This window comes from Camellia sinensis, chromosome 11 (assembly GCF_055761805.1).
Source record: "Camellia sinensis isolate YWXY chromosome 11, ASM5576180v1, whole genome shotgun sequence".
Lineage (NCBI taxonomy): Eukaryota > Viridiplantae > Streptophyta > Magnoliopsida > Ericales > Theaceae > Camellia > Camellia sinensis.
This window is the reverse complement of record NC_138971.1, coordinates 160,140,923-160,163,380: the sequence shown is the minus strand read 5'-3', so window position 1 is coordinate 160,163,380 and position 22,458 is coordinate 160,140,923. Positions and strand designations below refer to the sequence as shown.

Here is a 22,458-nt window from a genome sequence, read left to right as displayed (position 1 = left end):
CTATGAGCACCCTCGCTCGCCCGATCCGAAGATCGGCCTCTACTAACCATGATATCTAGTTTTGAAAACATTATGTGTTCTTATTTCGATTAATTAGCTAATCTTACTATGTGATGCGCACAACACAAAAGTATAGACTAGATCGCCTAATTTGGAACAAAGCATCGCATATCCGTTTGTTTGGAAATTGGTTTGAAATTTGCTACTCACAAGTAGGCTAAAACATGGATTTCGATAAGTTGTTCTAACTCAAATAATCTAACCTTCACCCACAGACATTCAAGCAGATATATCACATAAGCACTGTAGGAGAGGGTTCGAGAAAAGAGTTGGAAAATTCGAAGATCTTCGAAGATCCTTGAAGAACAATTTCGAATTCTCTAGAATATGATGAGAGGCTTAGATTCTTCAATAATCTCAACTTAGGAACACGACAACAAAGGAGATGATGGAGATAAGAGATTGGGTGAAGAAGAAGGCAAAATGGCTAGAGAATAGAATAATGGCAAGGCTCTCCCATTGATCTCCCACTTTCACTCTCAAGGTCGATAATGGAGAAGGGAAATTAGTTCTTTCCCAAGAGTTAAAAATCTCCAAAATCCATCCCTTGTAAAGCTATGGGTGGGTGCTATTTATAGGCACCTCATGATGTAGGATGGAGCCCATGTGCAAGGCACATGGGGGATATTCTCTCTAACCACCTTGTCCGAGGAGGTGACCTCTCCGAGGAGGTGACTTCTCCGAGGAGGTGACTTCTCCGAGGATGAGAAAACCCCAAAGAGGAGATCACTCCCTCGGCGAACCCTTCTTCTTAGCCACACCTAACCAATGATCCCCAATCATCCCAAAGGGTCAGGGGTAGTCCCAGAGGACGTCCTGCCGCAAAATATTGCCGAGTCTCATGGACCCCCCGGGGTCGTGCCACCTCGACCCGGGTATAGGCTAGTTTAACCGAAGAGTGAATTTATCTCCACTCACCGTCCTCGGGATCGGGTCCTTTGTTCGAACTCCATTACGCCCATGGTTCTGGTGCGTAGATCCCGGAAAGCTCCGAGCCCGCAAGTGTTCTGGGACTCATTAACGGAGCGACTTCTAGATTGCGTTTGAATCCGTTCGAAGCCAAGTATTTCGGACCTCTAGGTTCGTGGATCCGAACCCTTTCGAGTCCGAGTGCCTCGGATCTCTAGGCTTGCTTAATACCCTTTCGAGTCCGGGCCCGAGTAAGTCTCTAGGTTCGTGGATCCGAACCCTTTCGAGGCTTAGAGCCATTTAGCCCGTTTGATGGCGATAAATCTGGGCCCACCGATTCTTGGACTTGCAATAAATTCGGGCCCACTAATCTTGGGCTATTGGGCCTAAATAATTTAGTGGGCTCAAATTAGCCCCTCTTACATTTGCCCCTTGCGTGTATGAGAAATTTTAAATTTCTCAGACATGCATACTGTAATTTCTTCGGCCCTGTTTCGCATCACGTTCCCAAAAAAAAAAACATTTTGTCACGACAGAGCCTATGGATAAAGTTGATGACGCACTTCAATTTTTTTTTTTTTTTTTTTTTTTTTTTTTTTTTTTTTTTTTTTAAGGCTCACACGTGCCTTTGTTGTTTGGCACACACGGATAATGCTCTTTTTTTTTTTTTTTTTTTATTTAAGGAAAGTGCCAAAACCCTAATCCTTACAAATTTTGCACAGCCGCCACACCCATTTCAGCCTTCTCTCTCCCTCTCTCTCTATATCGAGAGACCCAACTTCATCCTCAAGAAAGCTTCGTTTCTGCACTGCCAGAGGTCACCGCCGTGTTCTTCTTCTTCAACAAACCAACACTGTTGCCATTTGCACAGACCTCCATTGCAACTTCCAGTCCCGTCGCCGCCGCCGTCGTCATTGAAGACCCAGCTCTGACTGTTACAGACACCACAGATCCGTCACTGACTTGTCCTGGCGTCGCAACCCAGCCATCAACTTGCGCCAACTTCGACCAAGCTCCTGCTTCGTCTGTTCATCGTTATTTTGCACACCATTGGCGGCTACACCCTCGGCTATCATCGGTGTCGTGACAACGTTGTCAAGCCCACACCAGACTCTTCCGTGGTTCTACTGCCATTGTCTTCTTCAACTGACCAGCACCGACGCCGACGCCGCTGCTTGCTCCAGTGCCAACCACACACGTCGCCCTTTCAACGCGTCGTGTGTGGTCACCAACTCCGCTGCGACATCACTGCTGGTTCCGGCCTCGCTCGTCCACTGCTCGTGCATGCGGCTTGCGCCATCTCTGCCCTGTCTTGATTTACGGCCTGCGCTGTGTGATGCTATACATCTTTGTGCAAGATAAAGCCGGCTTCATCTGAGATTGAATGGCATAAACTTGGTGACTCTGGTCACTAAGGCAAGCAATCCGAATCACACCATCGAAAATTAGATCCTGTGTCCGGGAACAATTGACGAAGCTAAGGTCGTAGTACCAGCCGTGATATTCTGGGAAGGGAGAGGCAGATAAGTTGAAGTTTTGAAGCCACAGTGCTCGGGCTGTTTCCCTATGAGCCTGAAAGGGAATCGGATTTCAGGGCCGTGATGCTCTCTGCACCTTGTTGGTAAGCACTCAAGATCTTGTTCTTCTGCTCCTCCTCCGAGCCCAACTGTAGTTGCTGCAGCCATCGGTACGAATAATAGGACTGTGAGCAACAGAATTCCATGGAAAATGGCCATCTTAATTAATGGCTAATATTTGATACTCTGAAACAAAATCCCAGAGGCTAATTTTATTGAAGAAATCTGGCTTTGTTGTCTTGAATCCATGCTATTGAACCTTGAACCTGTGCCGATAATTTTGACAATAATTTTGACATACATACAGGTTTGATGTTGAATAATTAATTATTGTCTTGTCGATCTTGTAGATGCTCGGAAGATAAATAGTGGATGCCCGATGCTTTGCCTTCGTCTTCGGCTGTTCAACGCGAACCACACGTCGCCCACTCAACGCGATATGTGGTTTTTTGCCTAACACCATCCAGCTCGTTAGTCTCACAGCCCGGCGCTATTTTTTCGGAGTTTGAATCTCGGTTTTTGCATACTCACTGGTTCCAGTTCCGATCACTGTTGACTTCGACGGTTCCAACGCACACCACACACGTTCGCCCTCTCAACGCAACGTGTGTGGTCCTGCCAAGCCTAGCCCAGTCTTGTTGATTACAGTCTGTAAAGCCTCTCTGATTTCAGCTTAAATTTCCAGTATCGGCTTCAGACTTCACCTCTCTAACTGCCCAAATTTGTAAGTATGAAATTCGGCCCCCTCTTCCGAATGTAAATATATTTAAATATATATAAATATATTTTTGTGGCAATGTAGAGGGCTCAAGCAATCTGATGAAAATAAAAATAAAATAAATAAATAAAAAAACTGAATCTGAATATGGACTCAATTTTTGTGGCAATCCCAATGATATTTTTTTTTTAGCTCAAACACCGTGATTTTGGCCATATGGAAACATGCACTAGCACTTGAAACCTTATTGAGGTGCTTGGCTTGAACATAATTTGTTGAACTTTATCACCGAGGAAAGGCCGAATATAACTTGTTGACTAGTATTTGAGCTCCATTTTTGACATGGAGAGAGAAAATCCTGGGCTTATGAATATGGACTTTCAGAGAAAGGAATAGTTGATGTCGAAATTTCATTCGAATGTGTTGCTTTAATTCCAATATTCTGAATTTTAATACGGTCAACTTCTTACTATTTATACCTGTTTATTTCAGCCATATGTCTTCTCAAAAGAAACCCGTAGCTCCGGGGTCATCAGAACCGGCTCTCATGAAAGAGAGGGATGTACCTCCGGCATCTGAGTGGAGGAAATCTCCTTATTTTGGTCGGAAAGACCCCTTCTGGCGGGCGGCTACCTCCACCACTTCTCTTCTATCTCCGAAGGGGGCTCCATTATGTCTCACTGAGGACACTGACTCTGGACATGAGGCCCTCATTTCTCCTTCCTCGGTGCTACGCTTTCGGATTGAGCGGGGGGACTTTCCATACTGTTATCCTCAGTTCAAGGCCTTCTCAAACCCCCCTTTTGGTTGGCAGGAGTGGGTCGATGATGTCCTCTCGGACAAAAGCTTCTGTCAGCGGCTTCAAGAGGCCCGGCTATTGATCCCGGTGAAAATATCTAGATCTCTATCCATCCGTCGCAACAATGCTAGCCTGGAAGCCATGGCTCTTCGGTGGAGCACTGAGACACACACCTTTATACTTGGCCAGCACGAGACAGGGCCCACCCTCGAGGATGTGTTCATGTTGCTGCGTCTGGAAGTGACTGGCCCTGATGCCTTCGACCCTGAGCAAACACCCCCTGAAGATGATTCTTTGATCCAATCTCTGAAACTAAATCTTCAAACTTGTGGTCGGTGGAGTTCCGTTTTCGATGGTTCAGCGAGGAGGACTAGTCGAGTAAGGACAGACCGTGCCTCCTATACTGCATGGATCCGCCACTTCTTCAAGGATCTTCAGCCCTTGGCCAGAGATGCTGACCCGGACTCTCGGGAGTATGAGGCCGGTCCGATGTATGGCTCCAGGCTCTATTTCTTGGGATTTCTGGCTTGCTTCCTTTCATTCTTCATTCTTCCGAGCACACCTCCAGATTCCCTCAATCCTTTCGTCTTCCCCTTGGCAGTCAGGCTCTTCAGAGGAGATCGGATCCCTTTGGCTCCCCTATTTCTTGGGAATCTCTATTATCGGCTGGATCTGCTACATCGAGATATGGTTCGCTCCGTGGGTCGATATGAGCCTGTCTCCTTCATTCACAGCCAGTTCCTGCTTTGTTTCTTCTTCGAGAGGTTCCCAAAATTTGCCCCTGCTCCGACTGTATTCGAGGCAGAGGTTCTTCGGGAGATAGTGGATAAAGATGGCATCCCCATGCTCGATACTGATGGGTCTCGGACATTTGAGAAAGCGAAGTCTTGCCAGCCATTGATTACACGTTGGTCACGTACTATTTCCACCTTATCCTTGAATACTCTGGTGGATGATCCCCGACGCTTTGTGGCACGGCCGTATGTATGCCCACCTGTGGGTGTGGCCACACCGCTTATCTATCATGGTTCCTCCCGCTCGGCGTCCTTTCCTTTGCCGAAGAACATCCCTGCACCCTTTGTTGATATGCTGATTATGATCCGTCCGAGTTCATTACCGGTATGGCATGAGGAAGGCGTTGATAGTGCCGTTTATAGGCCTGACCGCGTAGCATATCAATTCGGGTTTGATCAATGTGTCCCGGGGCCAGCACCTCCTTTATTATCATTTTCAGCGAGCTACGGGCGCTTCAGTCGCGGGCTTGTACACACCGTGCTTCCCATATCCGGCTCTTTGACGATGCCGGGCTTGAGTCGAGTAAGGGGTTTCACCTCCTCTTTCAGGCGGTATTGGCAGAAGAATATCGATGCGTTTATTGCATTTGTCCAGAGCAGACCGACCGTATGTTTGCCTCCGCCGATTTATAAGAAGGATTCTTCTCTTCGGCTACCCGAGAGCCGAAAATCTGACCACATGTACGAGAGTTTCTTCACCTCATCTGCTCCAACTGACCCTTCTGCTCGGGCATCTGCTTCTAGCTTGGCGATTACTTCTCCGGAGCCAGTCCCTTTGAATAAGGCCTCTGGTCCTCGGACGACCCGCCTTAAGAAGATGGCTCACAAGAGGACTTCTGATGCCAGTCCTTCCACTCCTCGCCTTTCCAAAAGGCTTCATGAGGTACCCGAAATTTTTGATTTGAAGCTACTTTCCTTTTTTGCGACTATACCTTCTAAAATGAAAACTTTTATTTGCCCATGTTGTGTAGGATCCTGCGGTTGTTGACGTTCTCAGTACCGTGGCTCCTGGCCGTGCTGCCTCCCCCAGGCCGGACTCAGACTTGGACGACACCCTCCCTTTGTCTGCAAGACTTGTGAAGATGCGCACCTCTCGTATAGCAGTTATAGATGATGACGATGATGAGGCTGAGTCCTCCGACCATTTTTGTGACCTTATTCCACGCATGCGTCGTCACTGCCCTACTGTAGCTGAGGAGGAGCGCTATCTTGGTGACGAGGTTATTGGGGCTCACCGTTCTGATGTTGAGATTACTGGAGGGACTGATGCCACAGAAATTGATACCGTAGGCCATGCTTCTAGAAGCAATGTAGAGACGAGGTGCGCCTCTGGGAATGGTGTGGAGGTGGATGTGCTAGAAATCTCTGAGACTCGCTCTGGCACTTATGGTGATTCTCATCCTCCGGCCCTCCTTCCTTCTTCAGGGATGACTGCTACTGTTCAAGCTTCGTCAGACATTGAGATCGATCAGGTGGTCTCTACACGACCAAGTGACTTTGTTGATGCTAGGAGTCCTTCAGTTGCCCCTGCTTTGCATATTGATTCTCCCTCTGGTAATCTTTCTTTCTGAAGTTTGTCATTTACTTATATCTGTGAGAAATCTTTACTTAAATGACTTTCCTGTTCCCTACCTCTAATAAGGCCTTCTTATCTTTTCTTCAGTGTTAGCTGCTAACGGGGTCTTGCCTTCACCTACCTCAGACTCTGCTTCAGTGTTAGCTGCTACCGGGGTCCTGCCTTCACCTGCCTCGGACTCTGCTCCAGTGTTAGCTGCTACCGGGGTCCTGCCTTCACCTGCCTCGGACTCTGCTCCAGTGTTAGCTGCTACCGGGGTCCTGCCTTCACCTGCCTCGGGCTCTTCTCCGACTCTCTTTGTAACTCCTCACGGTTCTCCTTCTCAAGGGGGAACACCTGCCTTTGAGACGACTGCCAGAGGTTCTTCATCGCCAGTGCCTTCGAATATTTTGGATCTGAATCTTAGTGATTTCCACATTGATAGTGATGCTTTTGGTCTTTCCCCTTATCGTTCGGCATTCTCAGGCTCGGGACCTCTGCCGGGAGTTACCCCTCCGGGTGGTTCATCTAACCCGATAGACATTGGGGAGATTCCTGAGACTAGCAGCTTTCCGACCCCAATTCCTCCTTCAGCTTCTGGCAAAGTATCATTTCTCCATTATTGGGTAGCTCCTGAGTTTGCTTTAGTTCTACAGCTTGTGCATTCAAGTTACCCGGAGACCTTTGCTTCATTTGCTTGCCAGTGTCCACTCATTCAGACTGCTCTTCTCGAGTCTTTTGCCACTATCTTATATAGCTTGGACAGGCAACGGTTGTGTGACCTTAATGGGAAAGTAGTCGAGACGGCGTATCAGGGGATCTCTGACATGGAGCGTCACCAAGTGGACTTATCATGGCTTCGGAAGCGCCTGGATATAGCTTCGAACGCCAGTCATCAGCTGGAACTTATGTCTGTGCTTGCCTCTTATCGCACCTCTATAGATGAGATAAAGGCAACTCTTCGTGAACTTGAGTCGGGTTATGCTTTGGCCTTGGAGACTTTAGAGGCACACTCTGCTGTTTGTCCTCCAGATGTAGATATGACGGGCAGCTTCTTCGAGGGTGTCTTTAGGAAAGATTGAGTTTTTTTTTATCATTACTTTCTTGCCCCTTTCGATAAAATTTTTTTATCTAGGACAATGCAATGAAATGACAAAATTTTTGTTGTTTGGATATTTTCGCATTGTTTTCTCATTCTACTTGATAAAATATTTATTTCGAATGATACAATGGAAAGAACAATCATATGCACATGTTTATAAAAGCTGAAATATTCTCATTAGTTCTTCAACTTTCTTGACAAAAGTATAATAGATTCACTGTAAGTGATGGGATAAAACATGCACCATAGAGAAAACCAGCTTCTTCATAACGTAAGGGAAATACAACTTTTAGACAAAGTAAGAAAGTGAAAATGAATTTCATCATAGATGAGTCCAACTATGGGTAGTAATGCTTGATAAACTTTGCATTGAGCGGGCCAGTTCGGAAGCCGTCTTCAACCCTTACAAGTTTGTAGTACCCGCTTGAGCTCGCCTGAACCACCTTGTAGGGCCCTTCCCATTTTGGAGAAAACTTGGGCAAAGGCTGTCCTCGCATGATTGGGTCTACAATCTTCCATACTAGATCACCTTCTTCAAACTTCCTTGGTATCACAGTCTGGTTATAGGCTCGGGCGATGGACTCATGATACCTTTCCATGACTTTTGCAGCTCTGTCATGCTTTTCCTCTAATGCTTCCAATCTGGTGGTTCGAGGCTCCAATACCATTCCCGAGGCGAGAGCCATTCGAGCAGATGGCGTTTCCAACTCTATAGGTAACACTGCCTCGGACCCATACACAAGGGAGTAAGGAGTTGCTTGAGTTGGCTTTCTCTTCGAAGTGCGATACGCCCATAGGGCTACTATCAACTGTTCGGACCAAGTCCCCCCAAACTCATCCATCATCTTGCTCAGAATCCTTATCAGTGTCTTGTTTGTGGCTTCCGCCTGCCCGTTCCCTTTTGGATAGTAGGGTGTGGATTTGTGATGCTTCACTTGGTAAGTCTCTAGGAGGCTCTTCACATCTTTGTTTATGAAGGGAGTGCCGTTATCCGAGAGGATGGTGTTTGGTACTCCAAATCGGCAAATGATATTCTCCTTGATGAAGTTCGCAACTGCAGGCCCCGTAGCGTTTTTCAGAGGAATTGCTTCGACCCACTTTGTACTCAATTCTGTGGCTGCGAGAATCCACTTGTACCCCTTAGAAGATGTAGAGATGGGCCCTATCAGATCAAAAGCCCAGGTATGGAACGGCCATGGCGTTCGGATACTATGCAGGTCTACAGCTGGAGCATGGATCAAATTTCCGTGTTTCTGACAAGTCTGGCACCTCTTCACGTGATGGGATGCATCTGACTCCATGGTCGGCCAGTAATACCCAAGGTGTATAAGTTGCTCGAACAGCCGAGCCCCTCCTTGATGTTCAATCTCGTGGGCTCTTCCGAGGACTAGATCTGACTCCTCCTTGGAGAGACATCTCAGGGGAGTGCCCTCAATACTTCTTCTATACAGCTTGTCCTGATCAAGAAAGTACCGCCTCGCTCTCCTCTTGAGGTGTGCAATGTCCCTCGGGCTCTCAGGTAGTGTTCCCTCTTTGAGATAGTCAATGTAGACTTGCCTCCAGTCAGGGGTATCAATTTCAAAGCAACTCTCATCCTCCCGGATGTATGACTGACACTTGGGGCATTCCCTCTGTAATTGATTTGAGTCCTTCTCCATCTCGGGCCAATAATAACCTTGTCTTTGGATTCTTCTATACAGACTGATATCCCCATCCCCGCAAGACTTTTCATGGATCTGTTGTAGTCGGAAGCTTGCTTCTTGTTGGCCAATACACCGGGCTAGGAATCCGGTACCTCCTCGGAAGTAAAGTTCACCTTGAATAATTGTGAATTGGGCAAGCTTGGCCATAGTCAGTTTTCCAACTTTGCTTCTGAGTTGCTCGAGGACTTCTCCTCTCCAGTCCTCCGGAAGGCCTTTGTCTTCGGGTATTATTGAAGGTTCTGTTCTCTTCTTGATAACAATTGTTGCCTCTTCCTCTGGAATGTCAACTCTTGCCCCTAATGTTGCGAGGGCATCTGAAAACTTGTTGTCGGAGCGAGGCACATGCTCTATTTCGACCTTCTGAAATTTGTCAAGAAGCCTTTGGACTGTTGTTCGATATGTGGCCAAGGCAGGCTCCTTTAAGACGAACTGTCCTGAAACTTGCTTCACTATCAGCTTTGAGTCCCCCCGGATCCGAATCTTCTTGATACTGTGCTTCTCAGCTGCTATCAAGCCTAAAATAAGAGCCTCATACTCGGCTTCGTTATTCGAACAATGGAAATCCAGTTTATAAGACAAATATAACTTTTCCCCACTTTTGCTTGTAAGGACTATCCCGGTTCCTCCCTTCCCTCCGGCTGCTGCTCCGTCAAAGCTCAATGTCCAGAAGCTGTCCTCGGAAGCCATAGCTGCGTGCACCTCTCCTCTTAATTCTTCATTCACTGGTTCATAGTCACCACTTGGAAATTGGGCAAGGAGATCAGCTAAGGCTTGGCTTTTGATCGCCTTGGGGGCTACACATGTGATCTCGAATTCACCCAATGCTAACAACCATCTTGCCACCTTCCCGGTTAGAGCAGGCTTGCTGAGGAGGTATCGGATTGGATCACTTCTAGTAACAATCTGAATCTGATGTGCTAGGAAGTAATGTCTGAGCTTTTGGGCAGTGAATACCAAAGCTAAACAATGTCTCTCTACTGGAGTATATCGGACTTCTGCTCCTCGAATCTTCCGACTGATGTAATACACCGGGCGTTCTACTCCATCTACATCTTGGACCAATAATGCCCCTATGGACTTGGGGGTTGAAGTTAGGTACAACATTAGAGGCACCCCGGGCTGCGGGGCTATCATGGTCTGAGGCGAGGTCAAGGCCGCCTTGATTCTCTCAAAGGCCTTTTGGTGCTCTTGGTTCCACTCGAACTTGGCATCTCCTTTTAACAAAGAGCCGAAAGGCGCAGAGATCTCTGCCAGTGCTGGGATAAACCTCCGAATATAAGACACCTTCCCGAGGAACTTCTTTAACTCCTTCTGAGAATGCGGGGGAGGCATTGCTCTGATAGATTTGACCTTGTCTTCATCTGCCTCGATACCATGCCTATGTACAAGAAACCCGAGGAACTTCCCGGCCGTCACCCCGAAAGCACATTTGAGAGGATTCATCCTCATTTTGAATTTCTGGCACCTCTTGAATACCTTCTCAAGGTCTCGGAGATGGTCTTCTTCTTTCTTGGATTTCACCACTAGATCATCAACATAATCTTCCATCTCATGATGGATCATGTCATGAAAGATTGCAGTCATAGCCCTTTGGTAAGTTGCACCGGCATTCTTGAGTCCGAAAGGCATGACTGTATAGAAGAAGTTTCCGAGAGGTGTTCTAAAAGCAGTCTTTTCTGCGTCCTCTTCAGCCATCTTAATCTGATTGTATCCACTGAATCCATCCATGAATGAGAACATCTGGTGTCCTGAGGTAGTATCCACGAGGGTGTCGATGTGAGGAAGAGGGAATTCATCCTTTGGGCAAGATTTGTTCAAATCTCGAAAGTCTACACATACTCTGATTTGGCCATTCTTCTTCTTTACTGGCACGATGTTTGCTAACCACGTGGGGTACTGTATTGGCCGGATGAAACCAGCCTGTTGAAGTTTTTCAATTTCCTCCTTAATCTTCTCTTCGAGATCTGGATGATATTTTCGAGCAGCTTGCTTAATTGGCTTGGAGTTTGGGAACACATCAAGATAGTGGGAGACTAGGTCAGGATCTAGTCCAGGCATTTCCTTATATGACCAAGCAAACACATCTGAGTATCGGCTTATCAACTTTAACAACTGTTCCCGCTTTTCTGGGCTAAGGCTCGAACTTACGAATACCGGCCTCGGTGCATCTTGTCCATCACTCAGATCTATTTCGATAAGTTGTTCAGGCTGAGGCTTCGGCCCATCTTGCATACATTCTGGAGCCACTTCAGGCTTTATTACTATATCATTGTCAGGAGGCTCTTCTTTTGACTCGGAGTCGGTGACTGAAGAAACCGACTCCCCGCACCTTCATAAATAATACACCATCTTGCCTCCTTCTCGAACTTTCATCACCTTCCGAGGAATAGGCGGACTTTCTGGTCTAGACATCGCCCGCTTACTTGATTCTGTCATCGGCTCCTTGTCATCTTTGATATCCTCCCAACGAGGAATTTTGACCCCTCGAGGCTTAGAGGTGGTGGGAACTTCTTCGACAGCCAGTTCGGTGAAGTAGATGGCATCAGAATAATGAGCTTCATGGATCTCGAACGGCCTTTCTGTAGCCTGAATTGTCACCGTCTTCTTTCCCCATTTAGCCTTAACACACTGATGATAACTTGATGGTACAGCCCCATATCTATGCATCCAGGTCCTCCCTAGAATGATGTGATAATTTGCCTCAGAATCGATAATATGGAACTTGGTGGCCGAGCGAATCTCTCCAACGGCTAAATCAACTGTTACGCATCCGATAGTAATTCTCCTTTCTCCACCGAAGCCAGTGATGACTATCGGCTGCTTCACAATGCGTTCTTCAGAGATTCCGGCTTTTTCTAGAGTAGCGCGAGTCATAATATTGATAGAGGCTCCACTATCTAGAAAGGCCCTTTTGAACTCAACCCCGTTAATAAAAACAGTAACATAAAGCGGGCGATTGTGAGAAAAATGATACTTTCGATCAGCCTCGGAGAAAGTAATGGCACTAGATTGCTCTTTTGCCTTCCTCGGGATAGACCCCTCAGTCGACATGCATTCCTCATGGTGTGCCTCGGCTATATTAATGATAGACTTGGTGATTTCCGTTCTTGCCTCCCTGGAAAGTCCAAGCTGGTCAAAGAACTGCTTGAACTTTACACAGTCTTGCAGGGTTTTGGCATAGTGATCCGGATCTTTTTCCACTCTTGGAGGCTCGTAGTTAACCATCTCCTCGGTCTCCTCAAAATAAGATGCCACATAAACATGGTGTCCTCCTCTTCCATAGTATTCTTCTCCTCCTTCTGGATCAAAGGGATCATCGCCATGAGTCATAAATGTTCTGCCCTCTGGATCGAGAGCACTTCCATAGTAAACTTGCTCACCCTCTGGCTCGAGGATGTCGTCCAGATAACAGTCATCGTCATCGAGATTAGCGATAGCCTCGATCATTGGGCCTTCATAAGCTATCATAGCAACATTCTTGCCCTTGTCTCGGTGTTGAGGATACGGTTGTTCTCGGATGTCTTGAGTCCCTCGCTTTTTGAACCTCAATTCGTCTGCCTCGACTTTATCTCTGAAGATTTTCCTGAGAGTCCAACACTTCTCTGTCGGATGTTTCAATGTACGATGGTAGACACAAAATTCAGGGCTCTCACGGTCCTTTTTTGATGGCATTTCTTCAACATAAGGCAATTTTAGCTCTCCGTCAGCCACCCATTCCTTAACTAGAGCTTTCACTTCCTCGATTCCACATGGATAAGAAACATTCCCCTTTTCACCATTATATTGCTTTCTTTTCTGGCCCCTATGACCTCCTCCTTGTGAATTTCGGGTATCCGGGGCAGAGGCAGCAGCAACGATAGGTCCACGAGATGACTTGAAACTAGTCTTGTAACTGGCTTTAAATCCGGACTCCTGAGCCTGAGGAATGCTAATGTTCCGAGCTGCTTCTATTAATGCCGAGAAGGTGGGTAGCTTGTGGTTAACTAGAAACATTTTGTACCTGCTCAATGCCCCTTCTAGACAAATTTGAACCAGATAACTCTCCTCAACTGCTTCATGACAATCCACGGCCTTGTCCTGAAACCTTTTGACGTAGTCAAGGATGTCTTCACTTTCTTGTTGCTTCTCTTTACACAATGTAAGTGTGGTCACCTTCTCCGCCACTTGAAAGAACTTGGAGTGGAATTTGTTAACCATTTCCTCCCAACTTCGGACAGAGTTTGGGGCCAAATTAACATACCAACTATATGCTCGGTCGGTGAGGGACTTAGAGAATTCTCTCAGTCGGAGGACGTGGTTTGAACCATGAATACCTAGAGTCTCGATGAATCGCACAACATGTTCTCGGGCATTTCCTTGTTTGCCGTCGAACTTGATGAACTTCGGCACTGTATACCCCTCAGGGTATGGATAGCTCAGCATCTCAATGGGGTAAGGCGGCTTGACGTCTGGATCAGGCAAAGAGGGTAAGGTCCTCTTGCCCCGTTCGAGATCGAACATGGCCTGCACATCGGCGAGAGTGAGAAACTGTTGAGGGAGAGAGTTTGATGGTGGTATTCCCGGGACTTGGCTTATGTACCCGAAGATTGAGCTAGGGGCGTCTTGGCCATTCTGGTGCTGCGAATTCATCATTGGTGAGGACATTTGACGATACTGGCCATCAGCGCCTATAGACAAGCCAGTTGGTGATGGGATATTGAATTGAGGCCCATAGAGTCCACCGCACGGCGCCGCTATACCGGGTTGTGCTTGCAGATTTGTTGTCGGCACCAAAGGAGGCCCGCTTGGTGCTTGGGTAACATTCACTGGTGGCGTAACAAGATTAGGTACGGGCATAGCTCCCTTTTGCGCCATCATGCTCCTTATGTTTTCCTGGACACCAGCAGTCGTTGGAGCGCCATTCATTACACCAGAAACTCCCCTAGTCACCATTGGATCTTGGCTCGGCACGCCATGGAGCCCGGGCATGGGCAAACTGCTGCCGCCTACTGTGGTTTGAGCATGTGTTACTGTGGCCGTGTTGCCATGAGCCATAGGCTGATTGGGGCCTACTTCTCCTTGGATTTGATTTTGCGCTCCGGCGGGAATAACTCCACCACCAGTTTGATTTCTGTTTGGCGCCGGTGCAAAGTTAGAACTCATCACCAACATGGTGTGAGTGAGATTCTGAAGAGTGGTAAGAATCTCTTGCTGAGTATTTTGAAGTCCTTGAATGGCTTCAAGCAAAAGTGGTTGATCTGGAGCCATGGTTCTGTCATCACCACCATTAGAGGATCCTTGTTGGTGAACTTCATCTTCTCCCGCCATCCTTGTTGGAGTTGTGTGGATTCCAGATCTCGTTGAGACCATTAAACAATCCGCCTCCCCAGCAGAGTCGCCAAAATGTAGGAGAGGGTTCGAGAAAAGAGTTGGAAAATTCGAAGATCTTCGAAGATCCTTGAAGAACAATTTCGAATTCTCTAGAATATGATGAGAGGCTTAGATTCTTCAATAATCTCAACTTAGGAACACGACAACAAAGGAGATGATGGAGATAAGAGATTGGGTGAAGAAGAAGGCAAAATGGCTAGAGAATAGAATAATGGCAAGGCTCTCCCATTGATCTCCCACTTTCACTCTCAAGGTCGATAATGGAGAAGGGAAATTAGTTCTTTCCCAAGAGTTAAAAATCTCCAAAATCCATCCCTTGTAAAGCTATGGGTGGGTGCTATTTATAGGCACCTCATGATGTAGGATGGAGCCCATGTGCAAGGCACATGGGGGATATTCTCTCTAACCACCTTGTCCGAGGAGGTGACCTCTCCGAGGAGGTGACTTCTCCGAGGAGGTGACTTCTCCGAGGATGAGAAAACCCCGAAGAGGAGATCACTCCCTCGGCGAACCCTTCTTCTTAGCCACACCTAACCAATGATCCCCAATCATCCCAAAGGGTCAGGGGTAGTCCCAGAGGACGTCCTGCCGCAAAATATTGCCGAGTCTCATGGACCCCCCGGGGTCGTGCCACCTCGACCCGGGTATAGGCTAGTTTAACCGAAGAGTGAATTTATCTCCACTCACCGTCCTCGGGATCGGGTCCTTTGTTCGAACTCCATTACGCCCATGGTTCTGGTGCGTAGATCCCGGAAAGCTCCGAGCCCGCAAGTGTTCTGGGACTCATTAACGGAGCGACTTCTAGATTGCGTTTGAATCCGTTCGAAGCCAAGTATTTCGGACCTCTAGGTTCGTGGATCCGAACCCTTTCGAGTCCGAGTGCCTCGGATCTCTAGGCTTGCTTAATACCCTTTCGAGTCCGGGCCCGAGTAAGTCTCTAGGTTCGTGGATCCGAACCCTTTCGAGGCTTAGAGCCATTTAGCCCGTTTGATGGCGATAAATCTGGGCCCACCGATTCTTGGACTTGCAATAAATTCGGGCCCACTAATCTTGGGCTATTGGGCCTAAATAATTTAGTGGGCTCAAATTAGCCCCTCTTACAAGCACATAGCCACATGGTAAGTATGCTGTCATGTTAACATTCACACTCATGCGAGATGCTAACGTATAAATACTTACAGCGTACTCCGAGCCAAAACAAAGAACATGTTAGCAATCAAACGTATGATCCAAGTCCATGTTAAATGACTAATGCATCACAGGCAAAATGCAATCTAGAATAGGCTCGGCTAATCCTAGGATGGCATGTGAAATGCAACAAGTAACATGTATTCAAGTTAGATTTGAAATGCTATGCAGTTAGCATGATACACCGAGCTCGGTGCATGCAATACTGATGAATGAGTGCACGCATGCATAGCATAAGGTATGCTAAATTAAATATTCCCTAGTACTAACCATCAAAAGCAAGTAAGTAAAAGGGAGAAAGAAATGGGGGTTGAAAGGCATACACACACACACCCACACTTATTACACATTCGCCCTCGCTCGGAGGGACCAAAAGAATAATACAAATTAATTAACCTACAGGCTAATTAATTATTATAGACCACTTAACTAGTTAATCAAATTAACTAAGCTAAGAAAGCAATAAAACAGCCTCGGGAAGAGGGTCCAATGCATGCGTGCTCAAGTTTGCTCGGAAATCCGTCACCATGCACAAGCTGCCTCTGTTTACCCTGCTCTGCTCTTCTGAAAATTGCACAAGTCCCAAGGAACACTCTCTAAACACTATGGAGCATCACCAACCAAGGGGAAACATCACCGACCATGGTAGAACGGTCATCGACCAAATATTCAGCTCTCGGCCATCCATCATTGGTCGATCGGCACTTTATGCAGTCGACCGGCCATATTTATCTGCAGAATCCTGTTTTGACAGTAGCAAAGGGCAAACATGGCATGGCAATGCATTTCAAGCAAATGTTTGCACAAACACCCTTCTTATCATGTTCATGACTCAAAGGAGGATGGTTCTCGACCATCGGGCCACCAATCAAGCATTTCAATGCGTGATGGCCAAAGAGGCCAAGTTGTGCATTTTAATGTCAAATGTAATGCACATAAACACATAAGGAAACCAACCTCAATCATGGTGATTCAAGAGGCAAGGCATGCATGCCAAATGCAACCTAAGCATGTGAGCTAAGTATGCAATATGAGCATGAGGATAAGTAATATGAAGGTGCAAGCATGTAACAAGTATGCAAGCTAACAAGCATGCAAATGATATGTGACAACATGTCAAGCGAACATGTGACAACATGTTAAGTAACTACAAGGGGAATGCATGCTAAATGCAACACAACTTTAAGCATGCAACAACATGCCATGGGCCAAGTATGTGACAGCATGCCTATGGGCCAAGTATGCGACAATATGCAAGGCAAATGTACACACAAGCATTCATGCACACAATGGTCCAAAAGTTCAGCATGAGGGAGTAACTTTTAAGCCCAAAACAGTGGCTAATATGCTAAGCACATGAAGGCCAAAACACATACAAACATGCATGCACTCATGGCCCAACTCTTAAGCATAAGGAAGCAACTTTTAAGCACACTTAAAAGATGACAAACATAGACTAATGGCAAGCATAGCAAGATCTGAAAATACATAAGGAATGATGCCAAATCAACCTATCAATGCAAGCAAGGCATGCAACTATGTCCAAAACTCAAGGCAAGCCAAGGGGCTCAAACCATGGCTATATGAAGCAAGTCCCAAAAGGCCATGGAGACTCAAAACCACCTCGAGGCGGACCAAAACAAGGTCAAAGGCACACCTAGATGGCATCTAAATGGCCTAAGTCTAAAGGCATGCAAAAGGGTCTAAACATGGAGCATGAAACACAACCTCTTAAAGCATTAAAGGAGTATCAAATGCAAGCATACAAACATACCACAAGGACTGAAATGATGTTATAAGTGGTGCCAAACCACTGAAACAAGCCAAGTAATGCATGCTCAACACTCATACACCCAAGGCTAACAAGCCAAAATACAAGGTGGCTATACAAAACATGTCACGAATGGCCAAAACAACTCCAAACAGGCCTTAAGCATACTAAGACATGCATAAAAGCTTCACAAAGCTAGGCCAAAAACATGCTAGAAACAAGGCTCAAAGCACAAAGCATGTTAAGGTAATTCATGGCATTACAAGACAAGTATGACAAGCAAGCATGGTGTGTCTAAACCAACTTAAAACAGTGCTTTATCATAGCAAAATAAGTACAAATACTAGCTAAGACATGGCCAACATGAACTCAACAATGGTGCTCACACATGAGGCTGAAATGACAACTTTTGAAGACACAAGGAGAGGGGATGGCCCTCTCTTTCTTAGGACCTCAAAGCACCATCCCCACCACTGAAATCCCTCTGGATTTTGGTGGTGAGGAGGCCTAAACAAGGTGGTCCCACAGCTCACCAAATTAGCACAAAATGGGGGCCAAACAAAGCCTAAGAGGGGTCAAACAATCCCAAACACCAAAATAACCTTAAACAAATATTTTATGCACTTAAAATCAGAACTTTTATATGTTATAAGTTAAGCTCAAAAACAGATGCAAGGATGGCTAAAAGCCTATGCAAAAATGGGGAATAAATGGGTAAAGTTCTTACCCTTGAAGACCTTCTTCACAAGGACCACTCCAGCCCTTTCTCCAAGCTTAGATCAACTCAAGAACTCTGAAAATCACTCCTTAGTACCTCAGTAGCTGAAGGAAAGTGTAACTCTAAGTGTTTGTGTGCAAAACTATGAACAAAACATCTTAATACACATACAATATGGAAGAGAGGGAGATATAGAGATAGAATAGATACAACTATGCTAACCCTAATCCAGAGCTCTAGAACTCAACCCTCTAAACCTACTGGAGGGAGGAGGAGGCCTCCCTTTATAGAGGATCACTCTTGTAAAGCTTACAAAACAAGCTAAGCAAGAGTGAAATCCCTTCATACACGTGTATGAAGGGGGTGCAAAGTGGGTGCCAGCTAGCACAAAGTATCTTCCAAAAGTAGATGCATAGTGGTTGGCCAGCCAAAAATGCCAAATTGACCAAATAAATGGTCGACTGACCAAACAGAGTGCCGACCGACCAAACATTTGGCCGATGGCAACAAAACAATGGCCGATGGCCTCAAGCCATGGCCGGTGAGATGTGGGGATGGCCAACAAGCCATTCCCTGCTCCTCAAAACCAAACACAAGTGTTTGGTGCAAAACCAAACACAAAACAGGCAAGTCGAGAGGTTTTGAGGCAATGCGCGCGGCCGAGATCTCTGAGAACTCAAGACGAACACGAACATGGATGATCACCGAGTGTTCAAACGGTGACGTCCAAGTCTTGAGAATGGTCAAAAATAGGGTGTCTACAGGTACGTAACTGAGAAGGTCGTGGCAATCTCGGTGATGATACTGTAGCACGGCACTGATGACGACCTTGTTTGGGTTGAAGTAATTCGCTTGCAAGGCTTCGATAGCTGCAAGGAAAAGAGCGATTAGTACAAAATAGTAAGGGAAAGTAATTTGACCGGTAAGTGAGCACGACTTACATGTCAAACTGAAGTTCTTGCTGATGTACCAGTCGGGTATATTAGCTGTCTCATAATTCCCAAATACCCAAAAAAAGTCATCATCATACATATCTTTATCAGAGGTGTCGATTACCAGCTTTTTCTTGCCTGGTCTAATCTTCAAATAGTAGTTAAACCCGTCGGCTGTATGCCCGAGGGTGTATTGGCGCAAAATCTGCGAATCCTAGGTTCAGGCCAAGTCGGTTGTTCAGCTCAGCTACCCTGTTTATTATTCTGAAGGTGTTTGTCGAAACTTGTGTCGACGCTAGCCCGGTACGCTTTAGGAACTCACACATTAGAGGCAGAACCGGGAAGCGTAAACCTCCCTCGATTATGGACAGCACGGTGAAGGGACATTGATCTAGTCTACCCCAAGGGGTGGTGTCTTCTACACCGAGCTCAAGGTGGACATCTTCAGGGACGCCATACTCCTCCCAGAACACAGCTAGTGCGCCCGGCATATTAATGAGGAAGCGGTAACGCCCCATGTGAAGTTGACTTGTTTCAGCACGGCGAGGTTAGTTTGGCAAAGTTTCATGCGATGGCTACTCGGCCTTTGAGAGCCCTGGTGTTGGTGTCTGGTCTCCTAGGACTTTGTAGTGAAAGCCAAGTGTAAGTGGCAGCGCGGTCGCGCAAACGAGCTCGACTTTAGCTCGGTCACAGGAAGTGCAGCAGCACCTCAGTCACAATGGTATACCCAGAAGCTCGGTCGCTCAAGCGGACCAGATATTCACCTGGTCGAGCGGTCTAGCATTCTGTTACCTTGGTTCCCACACAAGTCTTAAAAAACTTATAACTTGCTTGGTTCTATTATGGTTTGGGATCAAACAAAGACCAGGATCTCGGTCGGTTTCAGATTTTGGCACCTTCATCACAGAAGATGATGAACAGTTACAAGGATGGTTTTTGCGATTACAGTGGGGAGGAACCCTAACCTAACTTAATTCGACGCCCTGAAACCCACAATCGTTATGCCCTAGACTCACCTATGTGGGATGATTCCTAAGAATGAAAAGGACTTACCAGTTCAGGGATGGAGGACCTTTCCGCGCGACGTTGGTGAGTCTAGATCCACCAAGAGGATGCTTCGAGTATGTTTGCGATATAGTTTTGGACCATAAGGTTGCAAGGGGAAGAAGATGCATAGTAGAGTAAGAGAGTGAAGGGACATACGATATATATGTATATAAAAGCAGAAAAGACGTCAAAATTTGAAACTGAAGAGACGATGTGTGACGACTGGGTTGGCTCGACGAGGCCAATTGACAAGAGACACGTGATGGTGATAAGACTGTTGTCAGAATTGAAGAGACAGGAAGTAACGTTGAAACACCAACCGAGCTGATTGGTGGTTCTGGCCGAGGAAGGTAATCTCGGTCACGCTGGCGCAGACGGGATTAAGGGGCAATTGAGAGGGTGATTCCTTGATCTGACTTTGGACCGAACTCGCTTGGGCCGGGCTAAAAGGGGCCAAGCTTATTGGGCCGAGCTGAGTCTGTGTGATCAGCGGGCCCCTGGGTTTAGGACCCCGGTTCGGTTGTGCACGAGTAACCTTGGCTCGCTAGCCCGATGGGATGGCGCACTTCAGTGAGACATGACTTCCAAGCAAGTACCAACCGGGCAGGAGAGCTGTCAGAATTAAAGAACTCGGCCGGAGTACTGCTCGCTGGGAAGCGATTATGGAAACCGGTCAAAAGGAACGGTTGCGTCAGCAGGTTGTGGTGTTGCGCTGTCAGTAGCCTGGTTGGAAGTGTTACACGGTTGCACGGCATCGCGTAGGAGGTTCCGCGAATCGTACACTAATTCTGTTTGGCGGTTTTGTTAGGTAGGGTTTAGCTGTTTTAGCGCTGACACGTGGGAAATGTGAAACGGGAGCAGGTCTACGTGTCCCAAGAGAAATGGGCGCGAAAGTGTGCTCAGAAGGTATATAAACATGATTGCGCCCACCATGCTGGGCATGGAACATCATCTAGTGAGAGAAACACGAACACATTGTCTTCTCTCTCTTTTCTCTCTGAGTGTGCGCTGACTTGACCGTCGGAGGGGTTTTCTGGCGACGCATTGCCGGGTAACTCACCTTCATTGTGTTCGCAGGTTGATCGGAGGAAGGCGCAGCTTGAACGCGAGGAGTACAGGTGGTATTGGATATTTGCTCCCCGTACAGAAATTTATTACATATGTACTTACTAAAGATGGACTTCATGCAAGAAGTGTAAATTATTTCAATTTCATTCTCAGGATTAGAAGTACAAAAAATATACACAAAAAATATATGAATAAACAAGATTTTATAAAATTTACTTGTGAGTCACACTTCTTGAAAATTCTATAATTCATTTATTTTTTGTATTATATTTTATGTTTAGTTTTTGTCCTTTTTTTATATATAGTTTTCTTGTTTTCTTTTAAAAGTTTATTTTTAAAAATTAATTAATAAATAAATAAACCATTTTCTATTTCAAATAATTTTATTTTTGTTTTTATTTTTTCTTAAAGTAGTTTTAGTTTTAAACAACTACTTACTCTTTTTTATTTTTTATATATATTGTAATTTTATACATTTTAAGTGTGTGATATTTTCACTAATATACTCAGAAATACACTATGAAAGAAGTATTATGTGAAAATCAAGCAAGAAGAAAAAAAATAAATAAAACAATACGGTAAATGTGGAGCAAAGATCAAAGATCAAAACTCCCAAAGCAAATAAGCAAACAAGCAAACAAACAAGTATAATATGATGTTTAAGAATAGATATTTGAAAATTTACAACAAAATTTTATAACTTTTTTTTTTGCTAAAAAAATTCTATTTGGTACTAGCTAAATAAAATGGCTTTTAAAATAGTTTTTTTTTTTCTTTTTTTTTTTAATTTGAAATTAAAATTATAGTAAATTTATGTAAGCATAATTGCTAACAACATTTTTTTACTTAATATATAATACTTATATTGACTATCTTTTTTGGTTTATTTTTTTAAGTATTTATATAGAAGTAAAAAAATTTCGTTATGAATAAATTTTTTCTTAATTTAGTTATAAATTTTGCCTATACATTATTTTTAAATTTTGAATAAAAATAAACATAAAACAATTGATTAAAAATATGCTGCATTTGTTATATTTCTTTTTCTATGTGTAAAACAAATTTAAAAAAAAATAAAAATCACAATTTATATATATATATATATATATATATATATATATATAAATAATTATAAACACAAGTGGAA

General features: G+C 45.4%; 1 protein-coding gene and 1 long non-coding RNA gene across 3 annotated transcripts; both read left to right on the top strand.

Moving 5' to 3' along the window:
• The first annotated feature begins 2,335 nt into the window (after positions 1-2,335).
• On the top strand, positions 2,336-4,532 carry LOC145802967 (uncharacterized). 2 transcript variants are annotated; one of them, XR_014344867.1, is made up of 3 exons: positions 2,336-2,590; positions 2,897-3,270; positions 3,757-4,532. It is a non-coding gene; the product is annotated as an uncharacterized LOC145802967 (long non-coding RNA). The 2 variants fall into 2 exon arrangements; XR_014344868.1 differs by lacking the exon at positions 3,757-4,532 and having other exon boundaries at positions 2,897-3,343.
• An 830-nt stretch (positions 4,533-5,362) lies between these two features.
• LOC145802814 (uncharacterized) lies at positions 5,363-19,586 on the top strand. Its single transcript, XM_082895607.1, has 4 exons — positions 5,363-5,740; positions 5,829-6,411; positions 6,521-7,446; positions 19,467-19,586. The coding sequence occupies exons 1-4, from the start codon at positions 5,363-5,365 to the stop codon at positions 19,584-19,586; spliced, it is 2,007 nt and encodes a 668-aa protein (XP_082751733.1).
• Positions 19,587-22,458: the final 2,872 nt, after the last annotated feature.